The sequence below is a fragment of the Salvelinus sp. IW2-2015 genome, linkage group LG11 (assembly GCF_002910315.2).
Source record: "Salvelinus sp. IW2-2015 linkage group LG11, ASM291031v2, whole genome shotgun sequence".
Lineage (NCBI taxonomy): Eukaryota > Metazoa > Chordata > Actinopteri > Salmoniformes > Salmonidae > Salvelinus > Salvelinus sp. IW2-2015.
The window spans coordinates 4,403,791-4,419,481 of record NC_036851.1 but is presented as its reverse complement, the minus strand read 5'-3'; the positions used below and the strand labels follow the sequence as shown (position 1 = coordinate 4,419,481).

The following is a 15,691-nucleotide window of genomic DNA, read 5'->3' as shown; positions in this document are numbered from 1 at the left end:
AGTCCCTTAATGCTCTGTTATTCTCTGTTGACACTGAGCCAGATGGTAAACTAACTGTGGAGCGGTTTAGAGGTTTTCATTGGCCCAGTTCTGTTTTGATCAGCTTTGTTTCACTCCACTTCACACATGGGCTGAGAGACAGGAGGCTGCTGCCACTGCCTATGACACACAACTCACGGCCCGACACACAAATCACAACCTCACGACATAAGCAGGGTCTGTTCCAAATGGCTCCCCATTTTCTATACGGTGCAATACTGTTGACCAGAACAACCGGATTGTGCCATAGAGATGAAAAACAAACACCSGTCTTGATGTGTGCCATCTTTCCATGATGAGTGGTTGAGGATTTGTTTTGGAGCCAGATCTGCTAGATAAGGGTCCAGGCAAACAAGGCACCTGCCTCTATTCTCACTGCGAGGCAAACGTGTCGCAGTAACACTGGACTGCGACATACCACCTGGCATCACAAGATGACATTGTGTCAACTGGATTCTTGATTGGTGTTATAAAGAGTGTCTGAACACATAAGAATGCCTCGGACATTCTAAAGCCTGTTTGGCACCATGGCCCCATCTTTAGCTTCAATTCCTGAACATCTGATCATTAGAATTGGAGAGGTCTTGCCACTCACTGCCTTACGTGCCAGAAGGTACGAAGAGGATAACGAAGTAAGACTGCTTGCTTCAGATAGCCCCAATAGGGGAATTCCTTTGTATACTGTAGATATTGTTGTTTTACACATCAACTGTACTCTGAGTTCCTTGTTCGATGCCAGGAAATTATTTCCCCTGTAATCATCTGTAAATTCAAGTTCAATCTAATCTCACCTGTTCCAGCTCCCAGCCACTGTCAGGCTTCTGGCCAGTGAAGAGGAAGTCTGGAGATAGCTGGATGATAAGAAGAAGAAGAAGAAGAAGACAAATTATTTATTGATCTATTGCCTTACAGTCCGTGTATCTTTTGCTTTCACTACACAGGCATATTGAAACCAACACTGGCCTATAATTTCCAACGCATTAAGCAACACTTAAATGCATGAATACACACTTTTCTTTCCAAACATGTCAGTTGACTTGCCAGCACGTCATATTTCACCACTCATCCTGATTATGAAAAACAGGATGCAGATTGAACAGTAGCTTGCAAGCATACACGCACAACGCTCGCGCCAACGACTGGCAGTTGAAACTTTTCTAATGAACCGCATGACTGGGTGCTCTCCTTACCGCAGTTCAGTAATAGTGAAAGCACAGGGCGCATTGTCACCGTTTCAACCTAGCGTTCTGCTGACCTGCATGCTGTCATAAAACCGGGACATACACACACACATGCAGGTACAGTCATAATGGTCATTTATCTACCAACCGCAAAGATGACAGCACTAGCATGAGCCTATATGCTAACTGATGACACATAACAGTAGTGCTGTCTTTCCAATCTCACACACAAATGTAGGGGGGGTTACGACTCTTAACTTACAGACACACTGTTGTTCAGCTTGTAGACCTCGATCAGATGAAAGTCCAGATTAAAACAAAACTGATATGAAGTGTTTCCTTGTTAATCCATTTGAGAGTTAGTCCCCCCCCACTGTCAGTCGGTTGTAGTAGCTTTCTATATCTTGAACAAAGTAAATACAACCCTAAACCACTTCTGCCCTTATGCCCTTCTCTCTCTCACCAAACTTCCCCTTTCTATAAGGAAGCTAACACTATCAGCATCTACAATCGCTCCCACTCTGCACAACCAGGAAGCCATGTGCGAGACTAAGAGATATAACACTAACAGTTAAAACAGCACAGAGACTTATTTTAGCTCCTGGAATTGAGTTCCTTGAATGTTCTTATCTTCATAGTTACCATGGTGACACTAGCAATATAGGTCAGTTGGGGTTGAAGTTAAATGAGGCCCAGACACAACTTTACCTTACAATACTCTGTGGTTATTCCTGTAAGTACAGTGTAACAACTATTGTAATGGCTCATTGTTACACTGTACAACCCCTGCAGATGTCGGATCTTAACCTGATCACTCTTTTGTCGCAGAGAATTTTCCTGCTGCACCAGGAAATTCAAATGAGCCTCATGAGTCCCTGAAAAATATCAGTTATCTTTCTCTCCATTCGGGAGGAATCAAGTCACCGGCATCAAGGCACGCTATCAAAATAATTGTCTCTCTCGCTCGCTAAAACGCTAGGCCTGGGTCCTATTACTGCAACATTCAAATGTACAAACATGTACCCGAAATCCAGCCATACACATCAACAACCGTTTTATATACAGTTGAAGTCGGAAGTTTACATACACCTTAGCCAAATACATTTAAACTCAGTTTATCACAATTCCTGACATTTAATCCTAGTAAAAATGCCCTGTCTTAGGTCAGTTAGGATCACCACCTTATTTTAAGACTGTGAAATGTCAGAATAATAGTAGAGAGAATGATTTATTTCAGCTTTTATTTCTTTCATCACATTCCCAGTGGGTCAGAAGTTTACATACACTCAATTGGTATTTGGAAGCATTGCCTTTAAATTGTTTGACTTGTTCAAATGTTTCGGGTAGCCTTCCACACGCTTCCCACAATAAGTTGGGTGAATTTTGGCCCATTCCTCCTGACAGAGCTGGTGTAACTGAGTCAGGTTTGTAGAACTCCTTGCGCGCACACGCTTTTTCAGTCTGCCGACACATTTGAGGTTAGGGCTTTGTGATGGCCACTCCAATACCTTGACTTTGTTGTCCTTAAGCCATTTTGTCACAACTTTGGAAGTATGCTTGGGGTCATTGTCCATTTGGAAGACCCATTTGCGACCAAGCTTTAACTTCCTGACTGATGTCTGAAGATGTTGCTTCAATATATCCACATATTTTTCCTAACTCCTGATGCCATTAATGTTGTGAAATGCACCAGTCCCTCCTGCAGCAAAGCACCCCCACAACATGATGCTGCCAACCCCGTGCTTCACGTTTGGGATTGTGTTCTTCTGCTTGCAAGCCTCCCCCTTTTTCCTCCAAACATAACGGTGGTCATCATGGTCAAATAGTTATATTTTTGTTTCATCAGACCAGAGGACCTTTCTCCAAAAAGTACGATCTTTTGTCTCCATGTGCAGTTGCAAACCGTAGTCTGGCTTTTTTATGGAGGTTTTGGAGCAGTGGCTTCTTCCTTGCTGAGCGGCCTTTCAGGTTATGTCGATATAGGACTCGTTTTACTGTGGATATAGATACTTTTGGACCTGTTTCCTCCAGCATCTTCACAAGGTCCTTTGCTGTTGTTCTGAGATTGATTTGCACTTTTTGCACCAAAGTACGTTCATCTCTAGGAGACAGAACGCATCTCCTTCCTGAGCAGTATGATGGCTGCACAGTCCCATGGTGTTTATACTTGCGTACTGTTGTTTTTACAGATGAACGTGGTACCTTCAGGCGTTTGTAAATTGCTCCCAAGGATGAACCAGACTTGTGGAAGTCTACAATTTTTTTTCTGAGGTCTTGGCTGATTTCTTTTCCTTTCCCGTGATGTCAAGCAAAGAGGCACTTAGTTTGAAGGTAGGCCATGATATACATTCACAGGTACAACTCCAAATGACTCAAATTATGTCAATTAGCCTATCAGAAGCTTCTAAAGCCATGACATAATTTTCTGGAATTTTCCAAGCTGTTTAAAGGCACAGTCAACTTAGTGTATGTAAACTTCTGACCCACTGGAATTGTGATACAGTTAATTATAAGTGAAATAATCTGTCTGTAAACAGATGACTTGTGTCATTGTCATGCGCTGACCTTAGAGAACCGTTTTATTTCTCTATTTAGTTAGGTCAGGGTGTGATGTGGGGTGGGCATTCTATGCTTTGTATTTCTTTGTTTTTGGCTGAGTGTGGTTCCCAATCAGAGGCAGCTGTCTATCGTTGTCTCTGATTGGGAATCATACTTTTTTCCCACCTATGTTGTGGGATCTTGTTTTTGTTAGTTCTGTGAAGCCTGCAGAACGTGACGTTCGTTATTTTTTGTTTTTTTTTGTTTGGTGTTCTGAGTAATTAAAGCATCATGAAAACTTATCACCACGCTGCACCTTGGTCTACTTCTTCAGACGAGCGTTACAGAAGATCCCACCACAAAAAGACCAAGCAGTGTTTTCTGGAAGAGTGGACATGGGAGGAGATACTGGAAGGCAAGGGACCCTGGGCGCAGGCTGGAGAATATCGCCGTCCTAAGGAGGAGATGGAAGCAGCAAAAGCGGAACGGCGAGGATACAAGGATTTGGCACAATGTTTTTTGGGAGGGGGGCACACGGGGAGATTGGCGGAGTCAGGTAATAGACCTGAGCCAACTCCCCGTGCTTAACGCGGGGAGCGAGTGACCGGGCAGGCACCGTGTTATGCGGTAAAGCGCATGGTGTCTCCAGTGCGTGTGCACAGCCCGGTGCGCTCGGAGCCAGCTCTCCGCAAGTGCCACGCTAGATTGGGCATCCAGCAAGGGCGGATTGGGCCAGCTCAGCGCTTTTGGTCTCCAGGGCGCCATTTCGGCCCAGGGTATCCTGCGCCGGCTCTGCGCACTGTGTCTCCGGTGCTATGTGACAGCTCAGTGTGTCCTGTGCCTGCGCTCCGCACATGCCGGGCTAAAGTGACGGTCTCCAGTCCGGAGCCTCCAGCGACGGTCCCCAGTCCCGGGCCTGCGGCGAGTGTCCCCAGTCCGGGGCCTGCGGCGAGGGTCCCCAGTGCTGGGCCTGCGGTGAGGGTCCCCAATCCGGTGGCCGGCGACGAGGGTCCCCGCACCAGAGGCGCCACCAATGTGGGGGGAGCCAGAGGCGCAGCGGGGGCTACGCCCCGAACCGGAGCTGCCGCCAAGGGTAGATGCCCGGCCGGGAGTCTGCACCTTTAGGGGGGGATGTACTGTCACGCCCTGACCTTAGAGCCGTTTTATTTCTCTATTTAGTTAGGTCAGGGTGTGATGTGGGGTGGGCATTCTATGTTTTGTATTTCTTCGTTTTTGCCCGAGTGTGGTTCCCAATCAGAGGCAGCTGTCTATCGTTGTCTCTGATTGGGAATCATACTTAGGTAGCCTTTTTTTCCCACCTATGTTGAGGGATCTTGTTTTTTGTTAGCTCTGTGAAGCCTGCAGAACGTGACGTTCGTTATTCTTTTTCGTTGTTTTTGTTTGGTGTTCTGAGTAATTAAAGAATCATGAACACTTACCATGCTGCACCTTGGTCTACCTCTTCAGACGAGCGTTACAGTCATGCACAAAGTAGATGTCCTAACCGACTTGCCAAAACTATAGTTTGTTAATAATACATTTGTGGAGTGGTTGAAAAACCGAGTTTTAATGACTCCAACCCAGGTGTAGGTAAACTTCTGACTTCAACTGTAGCTTAATAACATAAGATAGATATTGGTCTCCACTAGGGCTCCGACAATGTCAAGTGTATGCTTAGGTCAAAATTGAGTTCAATGGTGGCCTGGGGTGGTTAACAGTTTGGGCTGCTGCCTTCAGCGCACATAAAGGCCTACCTTGTCGGCATAAGTTGGATTCCGGCCCACGCCTTTCTGGCACAAATATCTAAATGCCCCCGATTGACAAGATGTATTTACACATTTCAAACATGGACAGTTCAGGTATATTTTGATGAGAAATGACCATACCAGACGCTTTTGGATCATGTAAAATAATAAAAATAGGCTACACCAACATCACTTTCCATTCATACAAATTGTTGGGTAAATTGGCACAGTAGATTTGCCGTGGTAAACGATTAAATACTTTATTTATATTGTAGGCTATGGCATGCTTGTCGAATAGATAAATCCCCCTTAGTCTGTTCAAAAAGGACTAAATTGTTCCGGTTAGAGGTGACCAATAATGGTTGTTATTAAGATTAGCTGTGCGGGTACATTTTGCATGTATTGCGATAATCTAGTGCCACCGATGGTTGCAATAGGCCCCTTGTTATTTTATTATATTACAATACATTCTGTAGGCTACCCGTTAGCCTATCCTACTGTATCTAGGGAGTTTTTCCTAGCCACCATGCTAATACATCTGCATTGCTTGCTGTTTGGAGTTTTACGCTCGGTTACTGTATAGCACTTTGTGACAGCGGCTGACGTAAAAAGGACGTTATAAATACAGTTTATTGATTGATCCGTTGTCACATAATGCACGGTGTGAAAACCGATAATAGCCTACTGTTTGTGTTTCCCTGGCTGAGTTGATGAGCTGATTTGTGCCATCAGTTGATTGACAGATGTAGGTCCTACTGTAGAACGATACATTTTCCTCCAGTGTGGATGCTCGTCCACGTTTTATAGCTATGTCTAATTTGTCAATATAGTTTTGGTCTTTGGTGTGGATTGAAAGCCTCTATTGTGCGGCTTTAATATTTAATTTCGTAAATCCGAAGACGATTTCATTGAGCTGAGACACTTTTCTTTGATGTAAAAATGATAAAACTATTGTCACCACCTGGTCTGTTTCACCTGTCTTGTGCTTGTCCACACCGCCCACCAGGTGTCTCCCACTTGTTCCTGTTATTCCCTGTGTATTTATACCGGTGTCTTCTGTCTGTCTGTTGCCAGTTAGTCTTGTCATGTCAAGTCAACCAGCGTGCTTTTCCGTGCCCCTGTTTTTCCTAGTCTCTGTTTCTTCTGGTCCTTCCGGTTCTGACCAATCAGCCTGCCCTGACCTCGAGCCTGCCCGCCGCCCTGTACCTTCTGGACTCTGACCTGGTTTATGAACTTCTGCCTGTCCTTGACCTGCCTCTTGCCAGCCCCTTGTTTTTCAATAAATATCAGAGACTCAAACCGTCTGCATCTGGGTCTCGCCCTGTGTCGTTATAACTATTCGTTTTACTTCTTGAAAACATTGAAATATGAATTAAATTAACTTGTGGGCCTAATGTAGACACAGGCTGGTCATATCGCCCAGTACTGGGAGAGAACTCAGGAGGCTCAGAGCAGAAGTGCGCTGCTTAGACCACTGCCCTGCGGCAGCTCACAATGCTCTAGCAAGCACTAAAGAACACTATGAATACTGATGATACATAGGCATGTCATTTTTTATTTTACTTTAAACCTTGCCCAAACCATAGCCCTAACCTTAACTACTCTGAATGAATGGGTAAACTGTTCATTTTTGAGTTGTTTCTGTTTTAACCCTTTAGGCATGCAGAATTAATGCGTCAAAAATAGAAGATCATCCATGAGTCAAATGGCAGGGGGCCTGATATGAACCCATGCCGACGCTGGCATATGTGTGCCGGAGTCAGTGACTGTAACCGCTGGACACACAAGCACTGAGGAAACCTATAGTTTATTCTACCTATTCTTTTCCTTCAACATACAATAAAACAATTGCCCTGATTTTGCCCAACGAAAAATACATCTACCCCCTACAAAATACGGCAATTTATCATAATCCACATAAGAATTCACACAAGACGCTGTAGCCTGCACGTAGCCTCAGGCGCGGACTGGGACAAGAATTCCGCCCTGGAATTTTATCCACACCAGCCCATGTCACTGTGCACACCGCCAGCTCACACCCCCCTTGCAGGCAACCAGCTATACACACACACCCAACTTAGACACAGGTAGTAGTGCTGATACATAACATTGACAGTAGAGTAAAGCGTTTCCAAACCATTTCTGTACCAATGACTAGTGAGTGGTTCTTTTTTTTTTTACCAGCTCGTGTTTAAAACAAATACAATGTGTAAAAACCCCACTGAAGATACCACTCACCACTATAACTGTGCCTCTTGTGCTGTCTATCTATCTCAGCATCTTCTCTGCTGTCACTCTGTGCTTCTTCTTGTTCTCTGTCTGTCTGTCTGTCTGTCTGCCTGTCTGCCTGTCTGCCTGTCCTGCCTGTCTGCTTAAGCCTTATACGTTATAAAAGCCAAACTAACGACTTGGGCTATATCGCAAATTAGTGTCTGTCATATGTGTTCCTCTGAATCAACACCTAGTTACTACAGGAGTCCAGACTAACATTTTTCACTGGTGCCATGAACTTTTACAGTTGGTGGCATCAACCCATGAGTAATCATTTTATGAAGTCATTCATGATGCTTTATTAAGAAATGTAATAAATAGGCTACTGGGGTCTTCAAGAAATACCTGGTTTCATCTGACACGTCCAAGCAGGAATCCATCACTCAAGATATTTTGATGTGCAACCTAATCCAGTGATAGTCAATAATTGTCCATCCAAAATTCATGACTGTTGTTGCTATATTTCACTGTTCAAATAGGACCCCCAGAATTATTTTTGTTTTGTTTTGTTCAATAGATCTGAATTACATACATCTTATGTGCGCTAACTAATATCATAGGCTAATTCATTTGTGGTCAACACCTGAGGAAGTGGAAACTCAACACATTAACTAAATGACTATCTCTAAATGTAATAGGCTACCCACTGCTAGTAGCCAGGTATTCATCCAACAGTAAATGTAATGTCCTAAAAATAAATTGCAGTCATAGGCTACTACCTATGAGACCTATAGGCCTATGCCCTTGCAATGGCCAGTGTGCATTTCCATATCTGAAAGCCATATCATATATTGGTTGTAAAATAGTTGGTATTAAGCTGAATATAGCGAGATGAGAAATAAAAATTGTACCTACAGAAAGCTGAGACCCTCCTCTTTTTGACAGGGGGAAGGGAACGAAGCTTCCAACTCTGTGTTTTTTCCACAATTGCATTTTGAAATGTTATACGCTCAGCATGCATTTTTCTCTTGAGTGCTCGGGGGTAGAGGAGAGTGGCTTGCTCATCACAGCGTAAGAGGCAAAGGGGCAGAACCTTTCATTACAGGAATCATAAGGATAATGCATGTTACTGTTGACCAAATCATGGTTTTAGCAGCCTCAAAAATATAACATTTTGTGTAAGGTGACAATGTAGAATGTGCTAATTCTATGTTTATAGGCATCCTTTTCATTTTTTTTTTTTTACAATCCATGATCATGGCTGTCTAGGTCTCTTTGCTGATGTCCCGTTTGACTTTGAACGCAAGTTTGCGTGACCTCAGCTCATCCTATGAGAAAACCGTGCCGTCCGTTGCCCACTGATCTAGAAGGGTTTCCTGCACTGATCAGCCAATGGCTCATTATAGATTAGAATAACATGGGCCGATGGCCATGTCAACTTTTTCATACTTCTTTAAATATATATATATGTTCATTGTGTGTGTCAATTTCGATCAGCCCACCCAACTAAAAAATGGTCCAGCCCATTTGGCATTTGCCTGAATTGCTAGATGGCCAATGCACCCTTACATAAAGTAGAACGTAGGTAAGGTGTGTGCATTGTATACAAACACCGCTTCCAGCTGCTCCCTAGTGGCAAAAAAATTAAAAGTTGTTTTATTATGTATTCAATGCAAGCAACAGGCAGAATTAATTACTGGTGGCCTCAGTGCCTGTGTGTTCAAGCGGTTACAGCTAGTGGAGTAGGCAAAGGTTTGAATCCGGCCCACTGCCCTTTGACTAACCCTCCCCTATCTTGCCTGTTTTTCCAACACTTTTCTATCTCTTCAATAAAAGCAAAGCAATTACGAAAGGAGTGGGACTGCCCCTAATCCTTAAAAAATACTTTAAAGAAATAATAAATCCTTGGACAAATAACAATTAGATTGTTAGCACACGTCCAACATAACATATGATCATAAATAATACAAGGTAGGCTAACTTGATTAAAAGAACATGCACAGAAAGCAACAATAGCCAGGTAACACAAACAATTGCCTATTATCGTTTTTCACACCTTTCATTATGTGCCTGGCTCCCAGACGGCGTTCCAATTCAGCCCAAAGGTGTTCGATGGAGTTGAGGTCAGGGCTCTGTGCAGGCGAGTCAAGTTCTTCCAAATCGATTCCGACAAACATTTCTGTATGGACCTTGCTTTGTGCACGAGGGCATTGTCATGCTAAACAGGAAAGGTGTGTGGCTGAAATAGCAGAATCCACTAATTTGAAGGGGTGTCCACATACTTTTGTATATACAGTGTATGTTCGCCCTCTGGTTGGTATTATCATCGGAACAACTTAGTCCTTTTTGAACAGACTAAGAACAATTTATCTATTTGACAAGCATTCCTCATTTACCACAGCAAATCCACTGTGGCAATTTAAACCGACACTTTGTATGAATGGAAATTATCGTTGGTGTGGCATACTGTTACAATTTTATTTGTTTGCTATTTACGTTATCCATTAAATACAACTTTCTTTAAAATAAAAGTGTCTGTAATGGTCATTTCTTATCTAGATCGGGATGAAAGTCGTCAGGAAGCCTTGCGGTTAGAGAGTTGGCGCGAGTAACCGAAAGGTCCCTGGTTTGAATACCCAAGCCGACAAGGTGAACAATCTGTCTATGTGCCCTTGAGCAAGGCACTTAAACCTAATTTGCTCCAGGGCTGCCGTACTATGATGGCTGACCTGTAAAACAACACATTTCACTGCACCTATCTGGGACTGCCCATTTTTGAAATGTACAACTAAATCAAGGCAATCGGGGGGATTTAGTTATTTTTTGCCAGAAGGGCATGGGCCGGAATCAAACCCACACTGACACGGTAGGCCTATATGTGCATGCTGAAGGCAGATGTTCTAATTGCTAGACCACCCCAGGCCTCGATTGAACTGACCTTAGGATCGTTAGAAACCTTAAGATGTCCTCTGAAGGCCCTCAGCTCAGCCAGGGAAACACAAACGGAAGCCTATTATGGGGTTTCACACCTTTCATTATGTGACAATGGATAGAGTTAAACGGGTAGCCTAAAGAATATGGACAAATATGGCTCCACTGGTAAAAATGACTTGACTGCCCCCGCATGCAGAGAAAGAGAACTGCGGGTTTTCGATGAACGTATCTAAATCACAAGGCTCATTTGAATTTCCTGATGTGCAGGAACATAGTCCGCAAAAAAAAAAACTAATCAAATGAAGATCGGACATCTGTATATTACGTGCATTTTGGGTCTGAGCTTGTTTCTGGATGGGGCCAAAGTGTTCCCAAGACAACTTGTGGAGTCTTGGTGCCATGTCTACCCATACAGCTCTGCTTGAGTGTTTAAGGCCTGCGAGACTCTCACTGTCTATGTTATTAAGTAAACAAAGAAGTACCTGGTGAAATTAGGAGGATGTACAGTAGACTAGTTAATAATCCCTTTTTTTATTTCGTCTCTCTAGCACTAATCTGGAACATGAGGTGTAATTCTAGCTCTGAGCCCTAGATGGTGCTACATTCAAAAAGGGTCAGAGTAGGAGTGCTGATCTAGGATGTTTTTCATTATGYTCTCAAAAGGAAAAACGGATCCTAGATCAGCACCCCTATTCTGTTACTCTGCTTCTGAGCAATGCCGTCMGAGACGAGACGGCCTACACTGGCGACCAGGAAGTATGGTAGAGTGACTTTCATAGAAATAGAATAACAAGTGACATCAATAAGGGATCATATCGTTCACCTACCTTGACTAACCGGTGCCCCCGCACATTGACTCTGTACCGGTACCCCTTGTACATAGCCTCGCTGTTGTTATTTTACTGCTGCTCTTTAATTATTTGTTACTTTTATTTTTAATTATTTACTTATCTATTTTTTCCTCAACACTTATTTTGTCTTAAAATTGCATGGTTGGTTAAGGGCTTGTAGTAAGTAAGCATTTCACTGTAAGGTGAAATGTGACAAATGTGACAAATACAATTTGATTTAATTTGATTCACCTGGTCAGTCGATGTCATGGAAAGAGCAGGTGTTAATGTTAATGCTCTGTATGTCTATGTAATGATACTGRAGTAGGGTTGAGTGACACTAACTTAGCCAGCTGTACATCTGTATATGGAGACATTTATCTGTGTAATGATCCTGTGATAACGAAATCTTGTGTGTGTAGCTAGGACACTCTAGCAGGAAATAGGGTAGAGTGGCGTTAAGCCAGTCAAAAGTACATCTCTACGTATTGATACAGTGGTGCTCTGATTCTGTGATGATAACATAGCTATGTGACAAGATAACACATCCTCAGTGATACAGTYCACCACTTCTCCTCTGAAGCCTCTCGGTGTCTTCAGGCATACTGCTATAGGCCACAAGAAATCAAATGAAGATCATTACCCTGTGCATGCCATACATACGGTTGAAATTGTAACCATTTGTATAGACATTAGGACAGATACCGTGTGACAGGAAACAGAGCCTGTAGGTGGGCCTACCCTGTGCATGTTGCCATTTCCTGTGCCTGGGATGGGTAATGACAGGTTGTTGGTGTCCTGTGGAAATGTCTGTGGCTGCATCGGACTAGCCTATAGCAGGGAAGAGAGTATAAGTGTTAGTTTCAATGTACATCTGTCTCACCATTTTTCATCGCTAGCAATACTAACATCAGTGTTGATAGGTAGACTCTATTATCCCAAAAATAGTACTGTTTAACAATAAGTGGGCTGTTCTTATTAACCTAAGACCCTACGTTCTATTATGTCTGTTACCCGGCTGGGGYTGCGTTCGCGGGCTCTGCGGGGGGGTTTCCAAGACCTCTCCTTGGTAACGGTGTTTGCATAGAAGCATCGCCCTGTGGTGGGGTCCGAYTACTGCTCCCATAGCTCCAGCACCTGCAGAGCCACAATGGAAATAAGTGTATTGCTTTTGTGCGTGTCATCCTCTATGATATCATGTAGGCACGTTGTGGTGGCTATGTGATAAAAAAAATTAAAAAAAAACGGTTTGAAAGGAACTCTCACTCAAACCTAAAAACATATTAGTTAGACTATTTTAGATTTTAAAAAACATTAKGTTTTTTGGCCTCCATCAGAATCAAATGGTGAAATAAACAAACAAAAATCACCTGTAGTGGTCGCTGACCAGGGGCAGGACTGGGGGGTTCTGCTTGGCTCRGCCTCTTTACCTGATGTAGGGCAGAGTAGAGAGGAGAACCCGTCGGGATCAACATGAAAACGTGGCTTATGGAAAACCTCAAGGTCACCAATGTCTACTAACTCTAGTGAACGGGTACATCATGTAACGTAGGATATAGGAAGCCATCTATTGCACTGAAATAGATTGAAAAGTAAGGAACATCATATGGAAAATCATCTTTCCATGAAAGCTATAGTGATGATGAAGCTACAGTGATGTTGAGGCTATAGTGATTATGACGCTGTAGTGATGATGAGGCTAGGCTACCTGATTAATGCTTAACTTCTTAAAAATACAATGCAGCTTTACCCCCCCCCCCCCCCCCCCATGTTACATAACTATAGTCTTTCTACTAATGACAGCTGGGGCTGAGTGACATGTGCAACCTATAGATACACCAGGTTCCTAAACTAGGGGGATTTGAAAACTGGGGTTATGTCAGTAGCCTCTAGACGCAGTTATAATAAACAGAGCAGTTTCAGTTTTCTTCCTACAGATGTGGTTCTATCTTTTCAACCGTTTAATCTTGCGGATCAGTGGGACGKTACTGTCCCATTTCGACAATTTCCAGAGCGCCAAATTCAAATTAAATTACTATAAATATTAAACTTTCATGAAATCACAAGTGCAACACATCAAAATAAAGCTTAACTTGTTGTTAATCCAGCCGCCGTGTCAGATTTCAAAAAGGCTTTACGGCGAAAGCAAACCGTACGATTATCTGAGGACAGCGCCCAGCACACAAATGCATAACATTTGTTGCAACACGAAAGTCAGAAATAGCGATATAATTTATGCCTTACCTTAGAAGATCTTCTTCTGTTGGCACTCCAAAAGGTCCCAGTTACATTACAACTTGTCCTTTTGTTCGATAAAGTCCTTCTTTATATCCATAAAAACTCAGTTTAGCTGGCGCGCTTCAGTCAATAATCCATTCGGTTTCCCTCCTTCAAAATGCATACAAAATTAATCCCAAACGTTACCAATAAACTTATCCAAACAAGTCAATCAACATTTATAATCAAATAATAGGTACCCTAATACGCAAATAAAAAATAAAATTTAAGACTGAGAATCGTTATTGTCTTTACCGGAGAAAAATACCAAAGAACGCGCTCTCATTCACGCGCTTGGAAACACTACAGCCAAAATGTGAGCCACCTAGAAAAACTACAATTTCTGGCTTATTCTTTCCAAAAATCAGCCTGAAACTCTTTCTAAAGACTCTTGACATCTAGTGGACGCCCTAGGCACTGCAATCGGGCATGATTTCGCCTTATTATAAAAGTGCCCGCCATTGAAATCAGTGGTAGGATGAATTTCTTTTTTTTGGGATGGTTTTTCCTCGGGGTTTCGCCTGCCATATCAGTTCCGTTATACTCACAGACATTATTTTAACAGTTTTATAAACTTTAGAGTGTTTTCTATCCAAATCTACCAATTATATGCATATCCTAGCTTCTGGGCCTGAGTAARAGTATGTTTACATTGGGCATGCTTTTCATCCGGATGTCTAAATACCGCCCCCTATCCRATAGAAGTTTTAAGCTACAAAATATTATGACCACATCACTTAAAGATAAGACTCTCAGGAACAAGTACATTATGTGTCTGTTTCCCTCTACAATGCCCACAAGCTGTACAGGACTCATTAGAACAGAATGGACAAGACCAGGCACCAATGGTTACCCGTCATTCATGTTTTGAGCCCCACATTTTTTAGGGGGGAATGCTTGTCACATTTTTTAGGGGGGCTTTCCTGTTTTGCATGTTATTTTGGCATTACTACATGTCACATGTCAGTTTGGAAACAATGTAAATAATATACACTGCTCKAAAAAATAAAGGGAACACTAAAATAACACATCCTAGATCTGAATGAATGAAATATTCTTATTAAATACTTTTTTCTTTACATAGTTGAATGTGCTGACAACAAAATCACACAAATGCTGGGTTGTTGCCCTCCTACGGCCTCCTCCACGTCTCCTGGTGTACTGGCCTGTCTCCTGGTAGCGCCTCCATGCTCTGGACACTACGCTGACAGACACAGCAAACCTTCTTGCCACAGCTCGCATTGATGTGCCATCCTGGATGAGCTGCACTACCTGAGCACTTTGTGGTTTGTAGACTCCGTCCATGCTCCCACTAGAGTGAAAGCACCGCCAGCATTCAAAAGTGACCAAAACATCAGCCAGGAGCATAGGAACTGAGAAGTGGTCTGTGGTCACCACCTGCAGAACCACTCCTTTATTGGGGTGTCTTGCTAATTGCCTATAATTTCCACCTTTTGTCTATTCCATTTGCACAACAGCATGTGACATTATTGTCAATCAGTGTTGCTTCCTAAGTGGACAGTTTGATTTCACAGAAGTGTGATTGACTTGGAGTTACATTGTGTTGTTTAAGTGTTCCCTTTATTTTTTTGAGCAGGTGTATATATCATTGAGTTAATAAAGCCGCATACAACATGGTCTCTTTTTGTTTTCTTGAGTAAGGCAGCTCCAAAATGCAGGTGTTTCAGCCTAGCTCAGTGCTTTCTGTGGTGGTGGGGCAAGCCAGCAGAAAATATGGAGTGTTGCGCCATGTTGGCTCAGTGTTTTGTCACTCATGGGGACACTACATCACCGTCCAAGTCTAGCATGCTGACCAGACCGCACGCACCATCACACACATGTTGATTTTGTCCCCCACATCAGACACGATCAGGACATGCAGGTTGAAATATCAAAACAAACTCTGAACCAACTATATTAATTTGGGACAGGCTCG

At 43.0% G+C, this 15,691-nt stretch overlaps 1 protein-coding gene across 1 annotated transcript in view; it reads right to left on the bottom strand.

Moving 5' to 3' along the window:
• arhgap9 (Rho GTPase activating protein 9) overlaps window positions 1-15,691 on the bottom strand; it is a 79,531-nt gene that overhangs the window by 16,202 nt on the left and 47,638 nt on the right. The window contains 4 exon segments of the mRNA XM_023995843.2: window positions 831-890; window positions 12,220-12,309; window positions 12,493-12,615; window positions 12,849-12,908. Coding sequence (XP_023851611.1) covers window positions 831-890; window positions 12,220-12,309; window positions 12,493-12,615; window positions 12,849-12,908 — 333 coding nt within the window.